Source organism: Chanodichthys erythropterus, chromosome 9 (genome assembly GCF_024489055.1).
Source record: "Chanodichthys erythropterus isolate Z2021 chromosome 9, ASM2448905v1, whole genome shotgun sequence".
NCBI classification, from domain to species: domain Eukaryota; kingdom Metazoa; phylum Chordata; class Actinopteri; order Cypriniformes; family Xenocyprididae; genus Chanodichthys; species Chanodichthys erythropterus.
In genome coordinates this window covers 29797231-29812225 of record NC_090229.1, presented here as the reverse complement: position 1 = coordinate 29812225, position 14995 = coordinate 29797231, and the positions used below count along the sequence as shown (strand labels likewise).

The following is a 14995-nucleotide window of genomic DNA, read 5'->3' as shown; positions in this document are numbered from 1 at the left end:
CTGATCAATCCAGAAGAATTTAGTTGTGTCCCAAACGACGCACTATAGACTCTGCACTTATACACTATGTACTTGTGCGCTATGCACTCATCCATGTAGTGCGTGAATTGTACAAGGTTATTTTGTCATTTAACAACGGAGTACGATCCTCCCTTCCGTAATTAAATCTGCGACAGTTGAGTGCACGAAGTGTCCAACATTCCACACTTTGTTTTTTCTGTTAATTTAGTGCATCATCCGGGTATTTAAAGTGTACTTTTTTTCTTGGAATTTTCTGTGTGAACGCACTACTCTCACTATTTATACTTAAATGTCATAGAATAGCGCATAAGTACGCGAATTGGGACGCACCTTTTGTCTTCTACAGTCAGTGCAAAAAACATGATAAAAGGCACTGATTCTATGTGAATCTAGTAATGTTCTGTTCTGTTCTATGCTAATGAGAGCAGCCGAGGATCCTCACTAGCATGTTGGACTAATTGAGGTTTTAAAGGGAGGGAAATGTGGCTGCTGCCTCCTCTGTGATTACATAAAAAACTCAAAAACAACACGGAGCAGCCAGAGTCTCTGGAGGCCGCAGTAATTAAGAGAGATCCTCCCGAACAGAGGCATCGTTAAGGCTGCTAATTGCCTGGAGAGCTAATGATGGGGTAGATTTGCATTCCCTTGGACCAAACTCTCCGAGAATGCAGCGACATCCGTAGCCTCAACTGGGTCATGGTGGGTAGGGGAGACTGTACACTCGGTGTGGGTTTGTTTGTCCCGTGTATGGAGCCAATTTCAAGCTTTCACACACTTTCTCCTGTTGATATTAAATTCAGGGCAGCGTGACACAGACGGTGACCTATCTACAGTGTTTACATGTCCAGATTCTTTAAATTCCTCCTTTAATTACATCATTATCGTGGTTGTATGAACCATGTGGTCCTTTCAAAATACAGTTGGTACTGTAAATGTGCAATAGGGCCGGGTGGTATGACACTATATGCCGTGTGACTGTAGAAAGGTGTCAGCTGGTAGAGATTATGCTGTTTATATTACAGCAAATATACTGCATTTATGTTATTAGTAGTCATCATAACTGCTTTACACAGAAGAGTGAGTAAAAACAATACAGAGGTGTGTTTCAGTTGTAATGTCTCTAACTTTGTAACCATTATTTTTAAAGTATTTCATTTAGGGATGCACTAATAATTAAAAGGGGTCATGACATGGATTCTTTTTTTTTTTTACCATTACTTTAAAATGTTCCTTGAGGTTCACTTATGTTAAGTTTTTTTTTTTTTTTTTTTTTTTTTTTTTTAGCAGGCTCCTATGTTTAAGTTCTGTAATTTCACATTAATGGCAATGAAAAAGTTATTAGTTAGTCAGTTATTGAAATGCCTTATTTTCAAAAATGTCACTTTAGTCAATTCATTGATATTTAAAGGTGCCCTAGGTTCAAAAATTGAATTTACCTCGACATAGTTGAATAACAAGAGTTCAGTACATGGAAATGACATACAGTGAGTCTCAAACACCATTGTTTCCTCCTCCTTGTGTAAATCTCATTTGTTTAAAAGACGTCTGAAGAACAGGCTAATCTCAACATAACACCGACTGTTATGTAACAGTCAGGGTGTACGCCCCCAGTATTTGCATATGCCAGCCCATGATCAAGAATCAAGGCATTAGACAAGGGCAGTATTAATGTCTGTAGCTGTGCACAGCTGAATCATCAGACTTTATGCAGGTGAGCAAGCAAGGACAACAGCGAAAAATGGCAGATGGAGCAATAATAACTGACATGATCCATGATATCATGATATTTTTAGTGATATTTGTAAATTGTCTTTCTAAATGTTTTGTTAGCATGTTGCTAATGTACTGTTAAATGTGGTTAAAGTTACCATCGTTTTTTACTGTATTCACGGAGACAAGAGCCGTCGCTATTTTCATTTTTTAAACACTTGCAGTCTGTATAATGCATCTCTCCAACAGTGTAGCATTAGCCGTTAGCCACGGAGCATAGCCTCAAACTCATTCAGAATCAATGTAAACATCCAAATAAACACTGTACTTATGCGATTAGACATGCTGCATGACGAACACTTTGTAAAGATCCATTTTGAGGGTTATATTAGCTGTGTAAACTTTGTTTATGCTGTTCAAGGCAAGCGCGAGCTCCGTGGGTGGGAGCGTGAGCATTTAAAGGGGCCGCACAGCATGAATCGGCTCATATTTAATGATGCCCCAAAATAGGCAGTTAAAAAAATTTAATAAAAAAAAAAATTATGGGGTATTTTGAGCTGAAACTTCCGACACATTCAGGGGACACCTTAGACTTGTATTACATCTTGTAAAAAAAAACGTTCGATGGCACCTTTAACAAATGTGACTGTTTTGCTGCAAAACCACTAACTTGGGATGTTGTAATGGTACAAAGACCTCAAATGTCAAAAGATCAAGGAAAATGTGACTTCTCATGTCATGACCCCTTTAAAACTCTGGCTAAGATATTTTCTGGCTAAGATATTAAAATTCTATATTTTTTACTAAAATTAGTTGTTTAAATACAAGCAAATGTAACTTAATGTACAGTATGAAAAAATGAATTCATTTCAGATTTGCTGAAATTACATTTAACAGTAACAATAAAGTGTTTAATATTAACTTTAAGTGAGCATTCAATGTATGCAAATTTTATCTAAATTTTAAAAAGAAAAGAGCATGAATAATTAAATATAAATGGTTACCAGTAAATTCAAAATAAAATCAGCAATATAGGCCAATAATCATATGGTACCAGACTAGTATACATAATAGGCATACATAATTTACAGTTTTAATTCCCTTAATTTATTTATTTATAGTATCAGTATCCTTAGAAACGCTTTGAACTACTCAGAGCGTCGGTGGAGAAAGGCATATAGTTCATCATAACATCGTAATGTACATCATACACCCGCCATATTGCTAAATTTACCCGATTTTTTTCACATCAACAGAAAAATATATTGGGATAATCTTCTTCTGAGGCTGAATCACAAATGGCACACTTCTATGCACTTTCGTCTTGTGGACTTAAAATGGCTTCCGCGTGCGCGTGTCCGGTAATTCCATGAGACCGTAGGGTGTCCAATTCTTTATTTTAGGTTTCAGAGGGTGCTCGTGAGCGCCCCCTTTGTGGCTGCTATGCGCCCTCGATGTGCACTTCAGCTGAGCCCGCAAGTTTGCGAGTTACGCAGAGGACTTTCCCCTGCAGTCAAAGCGGCATTACGTCACAAAAGTGCAGACTCAGAGGAAGACCGTGAGGGTTTAGGGTGCCATTTGAGATTTCAGGCTGAGACTCCCTTGTGCGGTCAGTTAATGATATGCTAAACCCCAACGGCACGTTGATGTGATTACAAGGTAGTTTGTGACGTCAGAAACATCAGCGATTTCAAACCACGGGTTTGAGACTGTTTTTGGTGTTGACTCAGCAATGGTGTTGACTTATGAATTTGCACATGGTTTGTCTTCAAGCATGTTAAAAACACCAGAGAGACACATGAACAACATTAAAAACTTTTGATTTTCACCACAGGGGGACTTTAATGTGAAACATTTTCTGTGGAATTTGCAGATAAAAATTACCATGATATGAAATGACTTAAATATGTTTTTAATTATGACTTTGTGGTACATACAAGTGTATGAAGGACTGGCCCTTTAATGAGGAGACTTTTAATTAGACTTTTTCGGTGTTGCATAAGAATATCAAAACTATCAAAGGTCAAATCAGGGTGAGTAAGTGGGCAGACAGGGAGAGATAAACGCTGTAAACTTCAGTTCTTCTGCCCAGTCACAATCTGCCCATGCCTTAAAACAGTAGTTTTATAGTGTATTCCTAATCTGAGATATTTATAATAGCTACCCACCTTATTTTCCAAAGCAGAAGTAAGATATTTTCTGTGCAGCACTTCTGAGTCATTAGCCGCTATGGCAAATGACTAGAAGAATAAGTGTGATATTTGTGCAGTATAATTTATTTGCACTACAAACCAGTGTGTTTATAATTATGACAATATATTAAACTGGAAACCTTTCACATTTAAGTTCTAAATGGCTGCATCAGACACATTAAAAATAAGGTAGATAAAACATTACGTATCACATTCCAGAACCCATATGCTGACAACAAAAAAGTTCACTTGATTTTTGAAGCTTTGCATCAAAGAGTCCAGGCATGTTTTTGCTGTAAGGTAAATAGTTCATCAACACTTTGGTGAGATCATGTACAAGGCTGCTGCAGGCCAGTGCTTCACTGGAGTCTTCAGTGTCTTAAAACAGTGTCTATCATCTCTTAAAACAGTTGTTTTCAATCATGGGTCCTGATTTGTATGTCTCCTTTATTATTCAGATCATCAGCTCATTAAGTGAGAACTAAATGAACTGAACTCGGATAAGTGAGACATACAAAATGTGCAGATTGGTGGGTCCCTAGCACCAGGATTAAAAACTACTGTCTTAAAGCATAATTTAAGCATAATTTAATCTCATTGCTCCCATTGAAGGGCTTGACATTAAGTCTTGTGTGCTTTTTATGTGGTGTACAGTAAATGTTTTTTATTTTATTTTTATTTTTCCCTGAAGCAATACTCTCATCAGTATTCTGTCAGCTCTTACTTGCCCCCTTAAATTGATTTCCAGAGCAATTTTTAATCTTTTAAAAAGGGGATCCCCCCAACTTTATTAAATTTCATCTTTCATGTCAAATTCTTTATTAATAATTTAATCATTCTTTATCATTAAGTACAATAAGACACTTTGGAGGACACAGAAGCTGCATCTGAGGTTCGTTTAGAAGTATTTACATACTGTTTGATTAAGCTCAGAGGTGGCGTGAATGCATGAATTTCTCGTCATGAATCCCAGTGCAAATAGCCCATTGCATGAAGAGAGACCAGCACAGTCTTGGCCGAACATGGAATTTATCCTTTTATGTTCCACAAAAGAAGGAAAGTTTGTGGATTTGAAACAATATGAGGGTGTGTAAATTAAAAGAATCTGCTTTGGTCTCAATGGCATTATGAACCATCATGTTTTCAAGGAGCTCATCATTGAATGTTTTGAAAGATTACGAGGATCAACACTAGGTCTGGCTGAATTTGTTAATTTTTGTCAGTTGTGTTGTCAGATATTTTAAGCTCTGTAGACATGTAATTCATGTCTGTGACATAAAACATTATTTAATTATTTAAACATTAATTAAATATAATTTAAATCTGATTGATTTTAATCTAAAACGCAAATTCTAAACTTTAGATTTTTTTTTATTTCTTATTTTAACATTTTAAATCTTCTTTGCAGCTGCGTCAGACTACTTGTTAAAAATTATGGCTCCTCAGTGAAAAAGAAAATGGCTAAAAGCAGGGCTGCACCAGAATAAAAATTCTGGGCCGGAACCAAAAATTCATGATGCACTTGGTCGAAAACCGAAGCCAAAAATAAATGATAAATGAATAATAAATTAGTTAATTAAACTTATTTAATAATCAACAGCACTCAAATAGCTAAAACTGAGTTGTACAAACATTTAAATTGCACATTAGGCAGTTTTTATATCAACTTTTTATAACACAATTGTTTCTACTCCAGTCTGTTGTGAAATATAAACATTTAAACAACAATTAACTGTAATAACCTGTTAGTGATGTCTTTACTTATGTCTTTACTTATATACTTATCTTTTTTATATTACTTATTCTATGTTTGAATAAATCTGTCATGAAAATAAGTAAAAATATAATATATTGCATATAACCTAATTAGCAAAATCCAACGGTCTAACTGATGTAAATGTAACTGAAAAGGATTAGTTCACTTTCAGTGAAAATTACCCCAAGCTTTACTCACCCTCAAGCCATCCTAGGTGTATATGACTTCTTTCTGATGAACACAATTGAAGATATTTTAATAAATATCCTGATGCATCTGAGCTTTATAATGGCAGTGAACAGGGGTACGAGTATGAGCTGAAGAAAGTGCTTCCATCCACATCCATCCATCATAAACGCGTACTCCACATGGCTGCGGGTGGTTAATAAAGCGAAGCGATGCATTTGAGTTAAAAAAAAAAAAAAAAAAAAAAATCCATATTTAACAAGTTATGAAGTATATATGTAGCTTGCGCTAGACCGCCTTCTGTATTCAAGTTATGAAGAATGTGTAAACTGGTGTTGCGTCACTTACACTTTTTCCGCAAGTTGAATAGGGAAGGCATGGACGTAGTGTAAGCTTTGTGAACTGCAAGAGTTTTACACTTTCTTCGTAAGTAGAATATGGAAGGCGGTCTGGTGGAAGCTAGATATTTTACTTCATAACTTGTTAAATATGGATTTTTTTTTTTTTTTACACAAGTACATTGCTTTGCTTCAAAATGCCTTTATTAACCCCCCGAAGCCGTGTGGAGTATGTTTATGATGGATAGAAGCAATTTCTTCATCTCATACTCGTGACACCTGTTCACTGCCATTATAAAGCTCAGATGTGTCAGGATATTTATTAATATTTCTCCAGTTGTGTTCAGCAGAAAGAAGAAAGTCATATACACCTAGCATGGCTTGAGGGCAAGTAAAGCATTGGGCCAATTTTCGTTTGAAAGTGAAGTGAACTAATCCTTTAAGTGACATTGTATAGCCTAGAAGCTGATTTATTGACAGCTTTCACCAGTTGAAAGCCTCACTGAGCAATTAAATTAGACTATTCATTTGGGTAAGTGGTAATGCATCTTTCAACATACCTTCTGGTGTTTACCCATGTTTATTTTGTGCTGGAAATAGTAGTTAAAACAAGATGAGATGACTGGTTCACGTGCACTTGATACGTGATGCTGCTGAGGCAGTTACAGTGATCCATCACACAATATAAAAGAGCGCCAAAGCAACATTTTTGTTGGAATTTCAACAATTTTAAAGTTGAGACTTTGCTTCATAGTAAAAGTAACAAACTACGTGCTACAAATGTTTTGTTTTGTTAATGCATCAACCGAAAACAGCACAGACTAAAAGATTTTAGATAGACACTATATCATTACGGAATAAAATTGAGAAATGAATATTGTCATTACAGAGCTAGTGTCCACACAGCTGACACATTTAACTGTTGTAACTTATCTACATTGTGTGCACAAAAAGCATGCTTTCACACTCTCCTTATGGGTGCTACATCTTACAAAAAAAACCAAAAAAAAACACACTTCAGGAATGTCAGTCATGTGGCACCTTTCTATGATTCTTGGTTGCTAGAGTGTTGGTGGATTTGAGCTGCAGTCATGTGGAATGGGATGAAAGGTGTTCTGAAGAACAGGTGAAGGCAATTTACCTTTCAACAGCAGCCAGTGGCTCAGAGTTGTGGAAACTATGAGACGCATCTGTGGCATTTTAGCTTGATGTCAAATTAAACTTGACTGAGTCTCTGCATCTGTTGGTTTTCCACTTTCCTTTTTTTTTTTTTTTTTTTTTTAGCCTTTCTCTTCTCACACTTTTTTTTATCATCCCACAGCACTCCTGAGAGCATTGGGTAGCAGCCTGTGATCACATGATGCCATTTACAGTGAATCTGATTGGCCCGTCCCCCTGGGGATTCAGAATATCAGGAGGGCGAGACTTCAAGAAGGCCATAACCGTTTCCAAGGTAATTTTTATCTGTTAACCAAAGTTAACCAGTCCAGAACATGGTTCATCTCCTTGTTTTTTGCATTAGTGATTAAGGCAATCAACCCTCGTACCTAAATGCTTAATATAACATCTTGCTTTTCAAGTTATTTACAGGTGTCTAACTGTTATGCACTCTGTCTCCTTGACTACTTGAAACAAGAACTGTATAATTAAAGAGGAAGTTCCTGGTTATTGTATTGCATTGCGGATGGTCAAGCTATTGTCCCACCCCCCCTTTTTTTCCTTACAGGTATTCTCCATTCTCTTTTTAGAATAATATATTTTCAACTTTAGCTACAGTGTGCAAGAGTTAGGTTTAGCCACAACATGAATCATTGGGTTCACACTTTTATGTCAATCTTAGTCTCTCACAACATGTTTATCAGTTTGCTTTTTTGCATTTAAACTTTAAACTCTGGCATTTTTAACAGACTGTTTTTCCATTTGAGAATTTCAGGATCCACTGTACTTCTGCCACCTAGTCTGGAACTCATTTATTTTTGTTTTTCGGCTTTGGGACGGTTTTAAAATTGAACCAAAACAGTTCCTCTCAACTAAAACAAAGTTCATTTTTACAAAAAACTAGTTCCATGTTGTGGTCCAGAAATACACCACAGTGTTTCTAATTAAAGGCAGCTAATGGAACCTTTCCTTTCAGATTCTGGTCACATCTGCACTGTAATTCAGAATACCATTGGATTTGAACTTAAACCACTTAAAAACACTGAGACTTTATATTTTTGAGCTTCTCGTTGTCGTTATTATTAACTATTATTATTATTATTCTGTTTCAAATGTACTGTTAACCCTTTCGATCGTGAGTTTAAAATATTCTAAGAGTTCTAACCCTTTTAAGGCGACCGTTATTTTAGAACGTTTGCCTTTAACGTTTCCATGGCAACGCGTCTTGCGCGTCACGAGCGCTGAACGCAGCAACAATAACACTGTATGACAGGTGGATCGCTATTATTTAGTTTTTCCTTTTATATTTAAAATATTCGCAAAATTGCTTACCATGTCATCAACTATGATATTCCGATTCTCAAATATGTGTAAGTGAGTGTGCTTTGTCGTTTTAAAACCTTTATAAATTATCTTTATCTTGATCTATAATGCGAGATGGGTGCCGCCATCTTAGTTTGCGCTGCAGTTCAGAGTCCTGTCAGTCGGATTTACAGCAGGTGAATTCATCAATTTCTCCCGAAATATATGCAAGTAAGTGGCTGGTGAACTGGAAGAATAATAGAGTAAACTTTAGAGTTACTTGGGCCCATTATGTGCGTCTGATATGAATAAATGTCGGCAAATTATATTTGTTATTGCTGCTTCCGCTGATGTCGGACATCAGTGTGTATTTTATAAAACTCTTAATGTATTGTTTTAATGGTGCTTATGCATATTTAAATGTCTGAAACCTTAAAAGAAACATTATGTGGCTGAAATCGCTGCATAGCTGTGATATATGACGCTGCGCGTGTCCGTCTCGCAGCCAGAGCGCGAAAGCACAGTTTGAATCTGGCAGTTATGTGACGTCGCTGAACGTTCGAAATCCCATATGTGGTACCGTACGCCCAGGGGCACAGAAATAAAAATCTCATATGTGGGACCGTACCGCTCAAAGGGTTAAAGGGTAAGTAAATGAAAATTGTCATTTATTCACCTTCATGTTGTTCCAAACCTATATTTTTCCATTCATTTTTGAAAGTTGAATGCCATCGTGAAAGGTCTTCTGAAGACACATGATCACTTAAATGAACCGATTTAATTTAGACTTTTATTCACACATAAACATTGATCAGCGCACATACATATATGTATACCGTAGCACATCAAATATGGTAAACAGAAGCTCAAACATTCTTGCTTGATGCAATTTTCCTTTTTGGGTGAACTATCCCTTTAAAGACTTAACCGTGTCAGTTCTCTAGGCTGTGTTGTGCCCTCAACAGCCAATATGTGAAGAAAATGAGAGCCTAACAGTGTCCATGCAGTGCAGGAGACCTTTGGTATTGAGAGGGGTTGTAAGAAACACAGAATAGAACAGCATGGGGTGTTTTTTTAAGAGGGCTCCAAAGGGCCTCCTGGAGGGACAGGTCAGAGTGTAGTGGCAGGAGTTTGGCATGGGCACAAATCTTGTGTTCCCCTCCTTGCATTGTTTTCTGAACTAACCCTTCCTGACTCTCCATGATTCCTCAAGTTTTGCACATACATGTTTTGACACCGTTGCAATTTGGGGTGCATGAGACAAACCTCAGAATCTATCTTCCGAAATCTACCAATTGACCTAGATATTCCTATAAAAATACTTGACACCACTGACAGTCATTGCATAATTCAAATTCTCCAGTTAAGCATGTGGGTAATCTGTTTCTCAGGTCTCTTTTGCCAGTAAAGAGTAACTGAAAACCATACTTGAGTAAAAGTACAGATAACTTACAGCGAAAAGTCGCTAATTCAAATACGACCTCAGTAAAAGTTTTAAAGGGATAGTTCACCCAAAAATGAAAATTGTCATCATTTACTCACCCTCAAGTGGTTCCAAACCTGTATGAATTTCTTTGTTCTACTGAACACAAAGGAAAATATTTGGAAGAATGTCAGTAACCAAACAGATCAGAATCTTTAAGCCCCCCCACTGACTTCCTTAGTATTTATTTTTCCTACTAAGGTAGTAAGTGGGGGACGAGATCTGTTTGGTTACTGACATTTTCCCAAATATCTTCCTTTGTGTTCAGCAGAACAAAGAAGTTCATACAGGTTTGGAACTACTTGAGGGTGAGTAAATGATGACAATTTTCATTTTTGGGTGAACTATCCCTTTAAGAGTATCTGATTTTAACGGTATTTTACCCATAGTCAATGTAGGCTCAAAGAAGCACTGGTCCTCTACATCTAAGAGACATGCCAGTGAAAATTTATGAGGAGACAATCATATTTATTTTCTAAAGTAAAAATAAAACTGCACCTCAAAATTACAATAAATCAAGGTCGACACAACAGCCTCTTAAAACGTCTACAAACACTCAAGTGCTCAAAAAGGGCATAAGTAAACCAACGTCCTTAAAGGATCTCTTCAATATAGCAGATAAATAAGATAATGTTAGGTAAAATTAATCAATCAAAGCTTAGGGGAGAGCAGGGTAAGTTGTCACACTTTTCACACTGTCTAACATTTACCGAGCATCATACATCACAATGGTATATATGTCATACCAAAAGAAAGAAGGAAGTCTTGGGCACATATTTTTCATATCTTATCTCATTACGGAGTTGTAGACTGTTGAATAGAGAATGTGCACTTGTGACAATTTGCCCCATCAGCGGGTAAGTTGTTACACTAGATTATCTAAAAATAAGAACACAACTACTTAATTGTTATTGATTTTTAATTTTTAAATTCAAACCAGAACTGGACATATAAACAATCATGCCTAGAGAATTTGGAAAAACAATTATTTCAATCCAAACAATACACATTTCATTCAAAACGCATTAAGTGGCAAGACCACTTAACATTGAACTTTAAACTCAAACTTTCTCTGGCTTGCACATAGATCCATGATAACTGAATGGAATACTGCAAATAACTTGCTTAACATGTTTAATCTCTGAACATAGCTGACTTAACATGTTGAACCTCTTTTTTGAGCATGTTCTATGTGTTTATTTGTACTGGGGCAAGTTGTCACATGTGACGACTTGCCCCAAAGTCATTGAGACAACTTGCCCCAAACTGACGTGTGCTAATGTTGGCTAAATTGGTTAGCCAAAAGGTTAGCTCAACATAGCACGTTAGCTAAAGTATCAAGACACTTTATTGTCTCCTCTGTTTTGCAAAATAATATTTTTTAACATTCAGATCTAACAAAGTTGTATTGCATAAAATTTAAAGTGCAAATGTTTTACTTTTCAAGCCAAAAAATAAGAAAATTGTGCTAACCTCTTGACAACATGTGAACAAAGTTGACTATCGAAGAAGTCATACAAAGTGGCTATTTGATTACTTACCCCGCTCTCCCCTACTTGCACTGGATGTTTTGGCCTCATCACCGGCTGCTGCGATTCACAACTACCTGCTAATGCAGTCACATGTGCATAAAGTCGTTTTCAGGTTTGGGTTGAAAAGTAAAACGCACAAGATATAGTACCTTCAATTCTCTGTAGATGGTGATTATCACTTTTATAGCAAAAATAAACTGCTTCAGAAAAAGTTAGGTGCCTTGCAACATGTAAAGAGTAATTGCATTACTCATCACAAATGTATTGGTGTAAAGAGAACATTTTAAAAAATGTAGTCAATTAGAGAGTAAATTGCTAGTATTTGACACTTAGTAAAATTACAAAGTAGCCAAAATTATTCTTGATTGCAGTAACTAATTGCATTTACTCAAATACTTACACCACTGGTATATTCACACTCCACGTGAAGTGAGGCGTACTGATTACATGAGACGCGCTTCTTTGTGCGTCTCTGTAGCAACAGTTAATTGGCACTCGAGCAGGTCCTCAAACATGGCACCTCTGCCCCTCTGCTTTCAGCTAACATCAACAAAAACAACAACAGCTGACTGGCAGTCTGCAATGCCTCTCTGTGCCGTGCTGTTTGGGTGTTTTGAGTCAGGCTGAGGTGTTGCTTTCCTCTTCTCCTACTAATGAGGTTGTGGCCTTATTGACTATTGAGTCTTGAGGGGATTAAGATTTGCCTAACCAACAGTAGTTCTTGTATAGTTGTTTTTGAGATTTCTGCCAACTATAACACCACTATAAGTAAGCCCATTGGTAGGTTGGTATTGTAGAAGTCTGTGGCACGATTTAAAAAATTGCTCTGTTTGTACACTCTAAAACATTGAATCAAGTAATGGTGTGAGATTAGGGATGGGACTTGTCTTTTCAACCAAATAACTGATATGAGAGTATTTAGAATACCTATTTAGAGAAAAACATATATATATATATATATATATATATATATATATATATATATATATATATATATATATATATATATATATATATATATATATATATATATATATATATATATATATATATATATATATAAATATATATATATATATATATATATATATATATATATATATATATATATATATATTGCAAATAAATTTTGCACACTGTAAAACAAAATAAAATTTAATCAAATATACATAATAATAAAACAATCAACCCACCTTCTCCATGTTGTACATATTGTTACCTTAGTATAAATTAAAAAATAATAATAATAATAATAAAAATAAAAAATAAACGCATTGTTTCTTGTGGTAATTTAGTACTTTTTTTTTTTTTTTTTTTTTTTTAATTATTTTATTTATTTATTTTTTTGTTATGGAATACCTCTATTGACACATTTAATAGTTTTATTCTTACTGGGCCACAGCCACGTCTATAACTGTTCAGACTGAAGAGACAGAGTTCTAATTGTTTGAATGTTTCTGTCCCAAGGTGAATGCTGGCAGTAAGGCAGAGACGGCTTGTCTTCAGCCCGGTGACATCATCATGGAGATTAATGGACTTAATACTGGTGAAATGCTGAATGTAGAGGCACAAAACAAAATCAAGAGCTGCACGACACAACTGCAACTGCTCGTAGAAAGGTGAGGGTCCCTTTTATTTTCTTTATTTACATTTGCTGTTTTTCTTTCAATACTTTCTCGGGTGGTCAGTAATTGGTACATTAAGTGCATTAGTACTGGACTGAAATGACAGCGGTTGTTCATGAAATATGACAATGTTGTGACTTATTTAAATTTAGAAAAATCTAAAAGAGAAGTATCGTTTCTCAAAGTCAGTTCACTCAGCGGCCATATTGTCAGTGCCTCCAGGCAGCTATTTTAGACATTCAAAACTCTTCTATGCTTGTGTGGGGAAATAATGAAATCTCAAAAATGGCTCGCCAAACTCACGTTTAAAAATGTTTTAATTAGTGCTGTCAAATCGACCTAAAAATTATTTAACCAATTAATCACACATTTTCTGTAATTAATCACGATTAATCGCTCCTAACATTTAAAGTTTTTAATATTTTTATATTGTAATACTTTCACATTGAATCTCCAAAATAATGTAGAAAAAACAAACATTTTAAATATTTGTTTAATGGAATCTTTTTACTATGAGCACTATGAATGAAGCCCAGTATCACTGATATCAGTACTGATACTGATGTATCTATTAAATGGATTGTGTTTTCTCAATTTTAGCCATTAATTATAGCCATTCAAAATTACAGAATATTTGAAAGCTGTCAAATTTAACATTTTTAATGTTTTAAAATGTATAACTTTTTAAGTGAAACAAGTAAAACAATCTTCACATAAACCCATTGTAATAAATGTCACAATTGGCTGTGACTTTATATCAGGGCTCAACTCTTAAGTTTTTTTTTATTTTTTATTTTTCCTAGATTTGGTTCAGATTTTTACCTGTGCTGGTAAAATGCATAAATGTTATTGTTTTCATTGTTTTTGACCCATGTAACCTTTTAAGATTTTCAGGTAGGTTATTAAATATTCAGAAATTTAATAACCAAATACTGCACAGTCTTCACTGTATAAATTATGAATTGAATAAAAATTAATCCTTATTAAAGCTACAAAAGTTATTCAGTCCAGAGCAGTGAATGGCGTTTCCACTGCCAGGCCAAAGGTGGGCGTGCTAGTGCGTGCCAGGGCTGGTCGCGTTTCCACTGTCACTTCCGGGACTTGATCGTGCCTCTTCGGTGCTTCCTCGGTGCCAAAGGCACGGGTTTTTCGGCCCGTCGAAAACCTTGGTCCAAAGCGGGCCAGCTGGGGCTTGAGGTGCGGTCGAGGTGAAAGGCGGAGCTAATCGTAGTCAGGTAATGGTCTACACGCTGAAATGGGTTGGGTTGTGTGACGTGTGATCAAGGGAGGTGTGTTTAAGGGCTGTTTTTAGATCAGCGCTGCAGAGCTAGCGGACCGACAGTGGAAATGCAACTTGATTTTGGCCTCGGTGCCTAAGGTCTTTGGCCACAGGCCCAGCCCGGCACGCCGTTAGCCCTGGCTCGCACTGGCCCAACAGTGGAAAAGCGGCTAATGATTTTCTCTCTCTATTATTTTTTTTGATTAACTTTGACACAGACAGCAACATTATTTGGCTACTGTCACTTTAAAACCTGATGCACATGACTTGATTCTGACACGCATCCTATTTTCTCATAACACTTTGTTAATTTAACACTTTTTAACTCTTTAAGACTGTGCTTATGTGGATACTCGATTTTCTCCATTCGAACACAAATGAGAACTCAATGGCGAGCAGCAATGGCATGCTGT

General features: G+C 36.1%; 1 protein-coding gene across 3 annotated transcripts in view; it reads left to right on the top strand.

The window, feature by feature from the left end:
* pdlim2 (PDZ and LIM domain 2 (mystique)) overlaps nt 1-14995 on the top strand; it is an 82602-nt gene that overhangs the window by 14333 nt on the left and 53274 nt on the right. For all 3 annotated transcript variants that reach the window (XM_067395262.1, XM_067395264.1, XM_067395263.1), the window contains 2 exons: nt 7525-7656; nt 13146-13297. In XM_067395262.1, the coding sequence (XP_067251363.1) occupies nt 7561-7656; nt 13146-13297 (248 nt within the window). In that variant the 5' untranslated portion in view covers nt 7525-7560. The remainder of the gene's footprint in view (nt 1-7524; nt 7657-13145; nt 13298-14995) is intronic.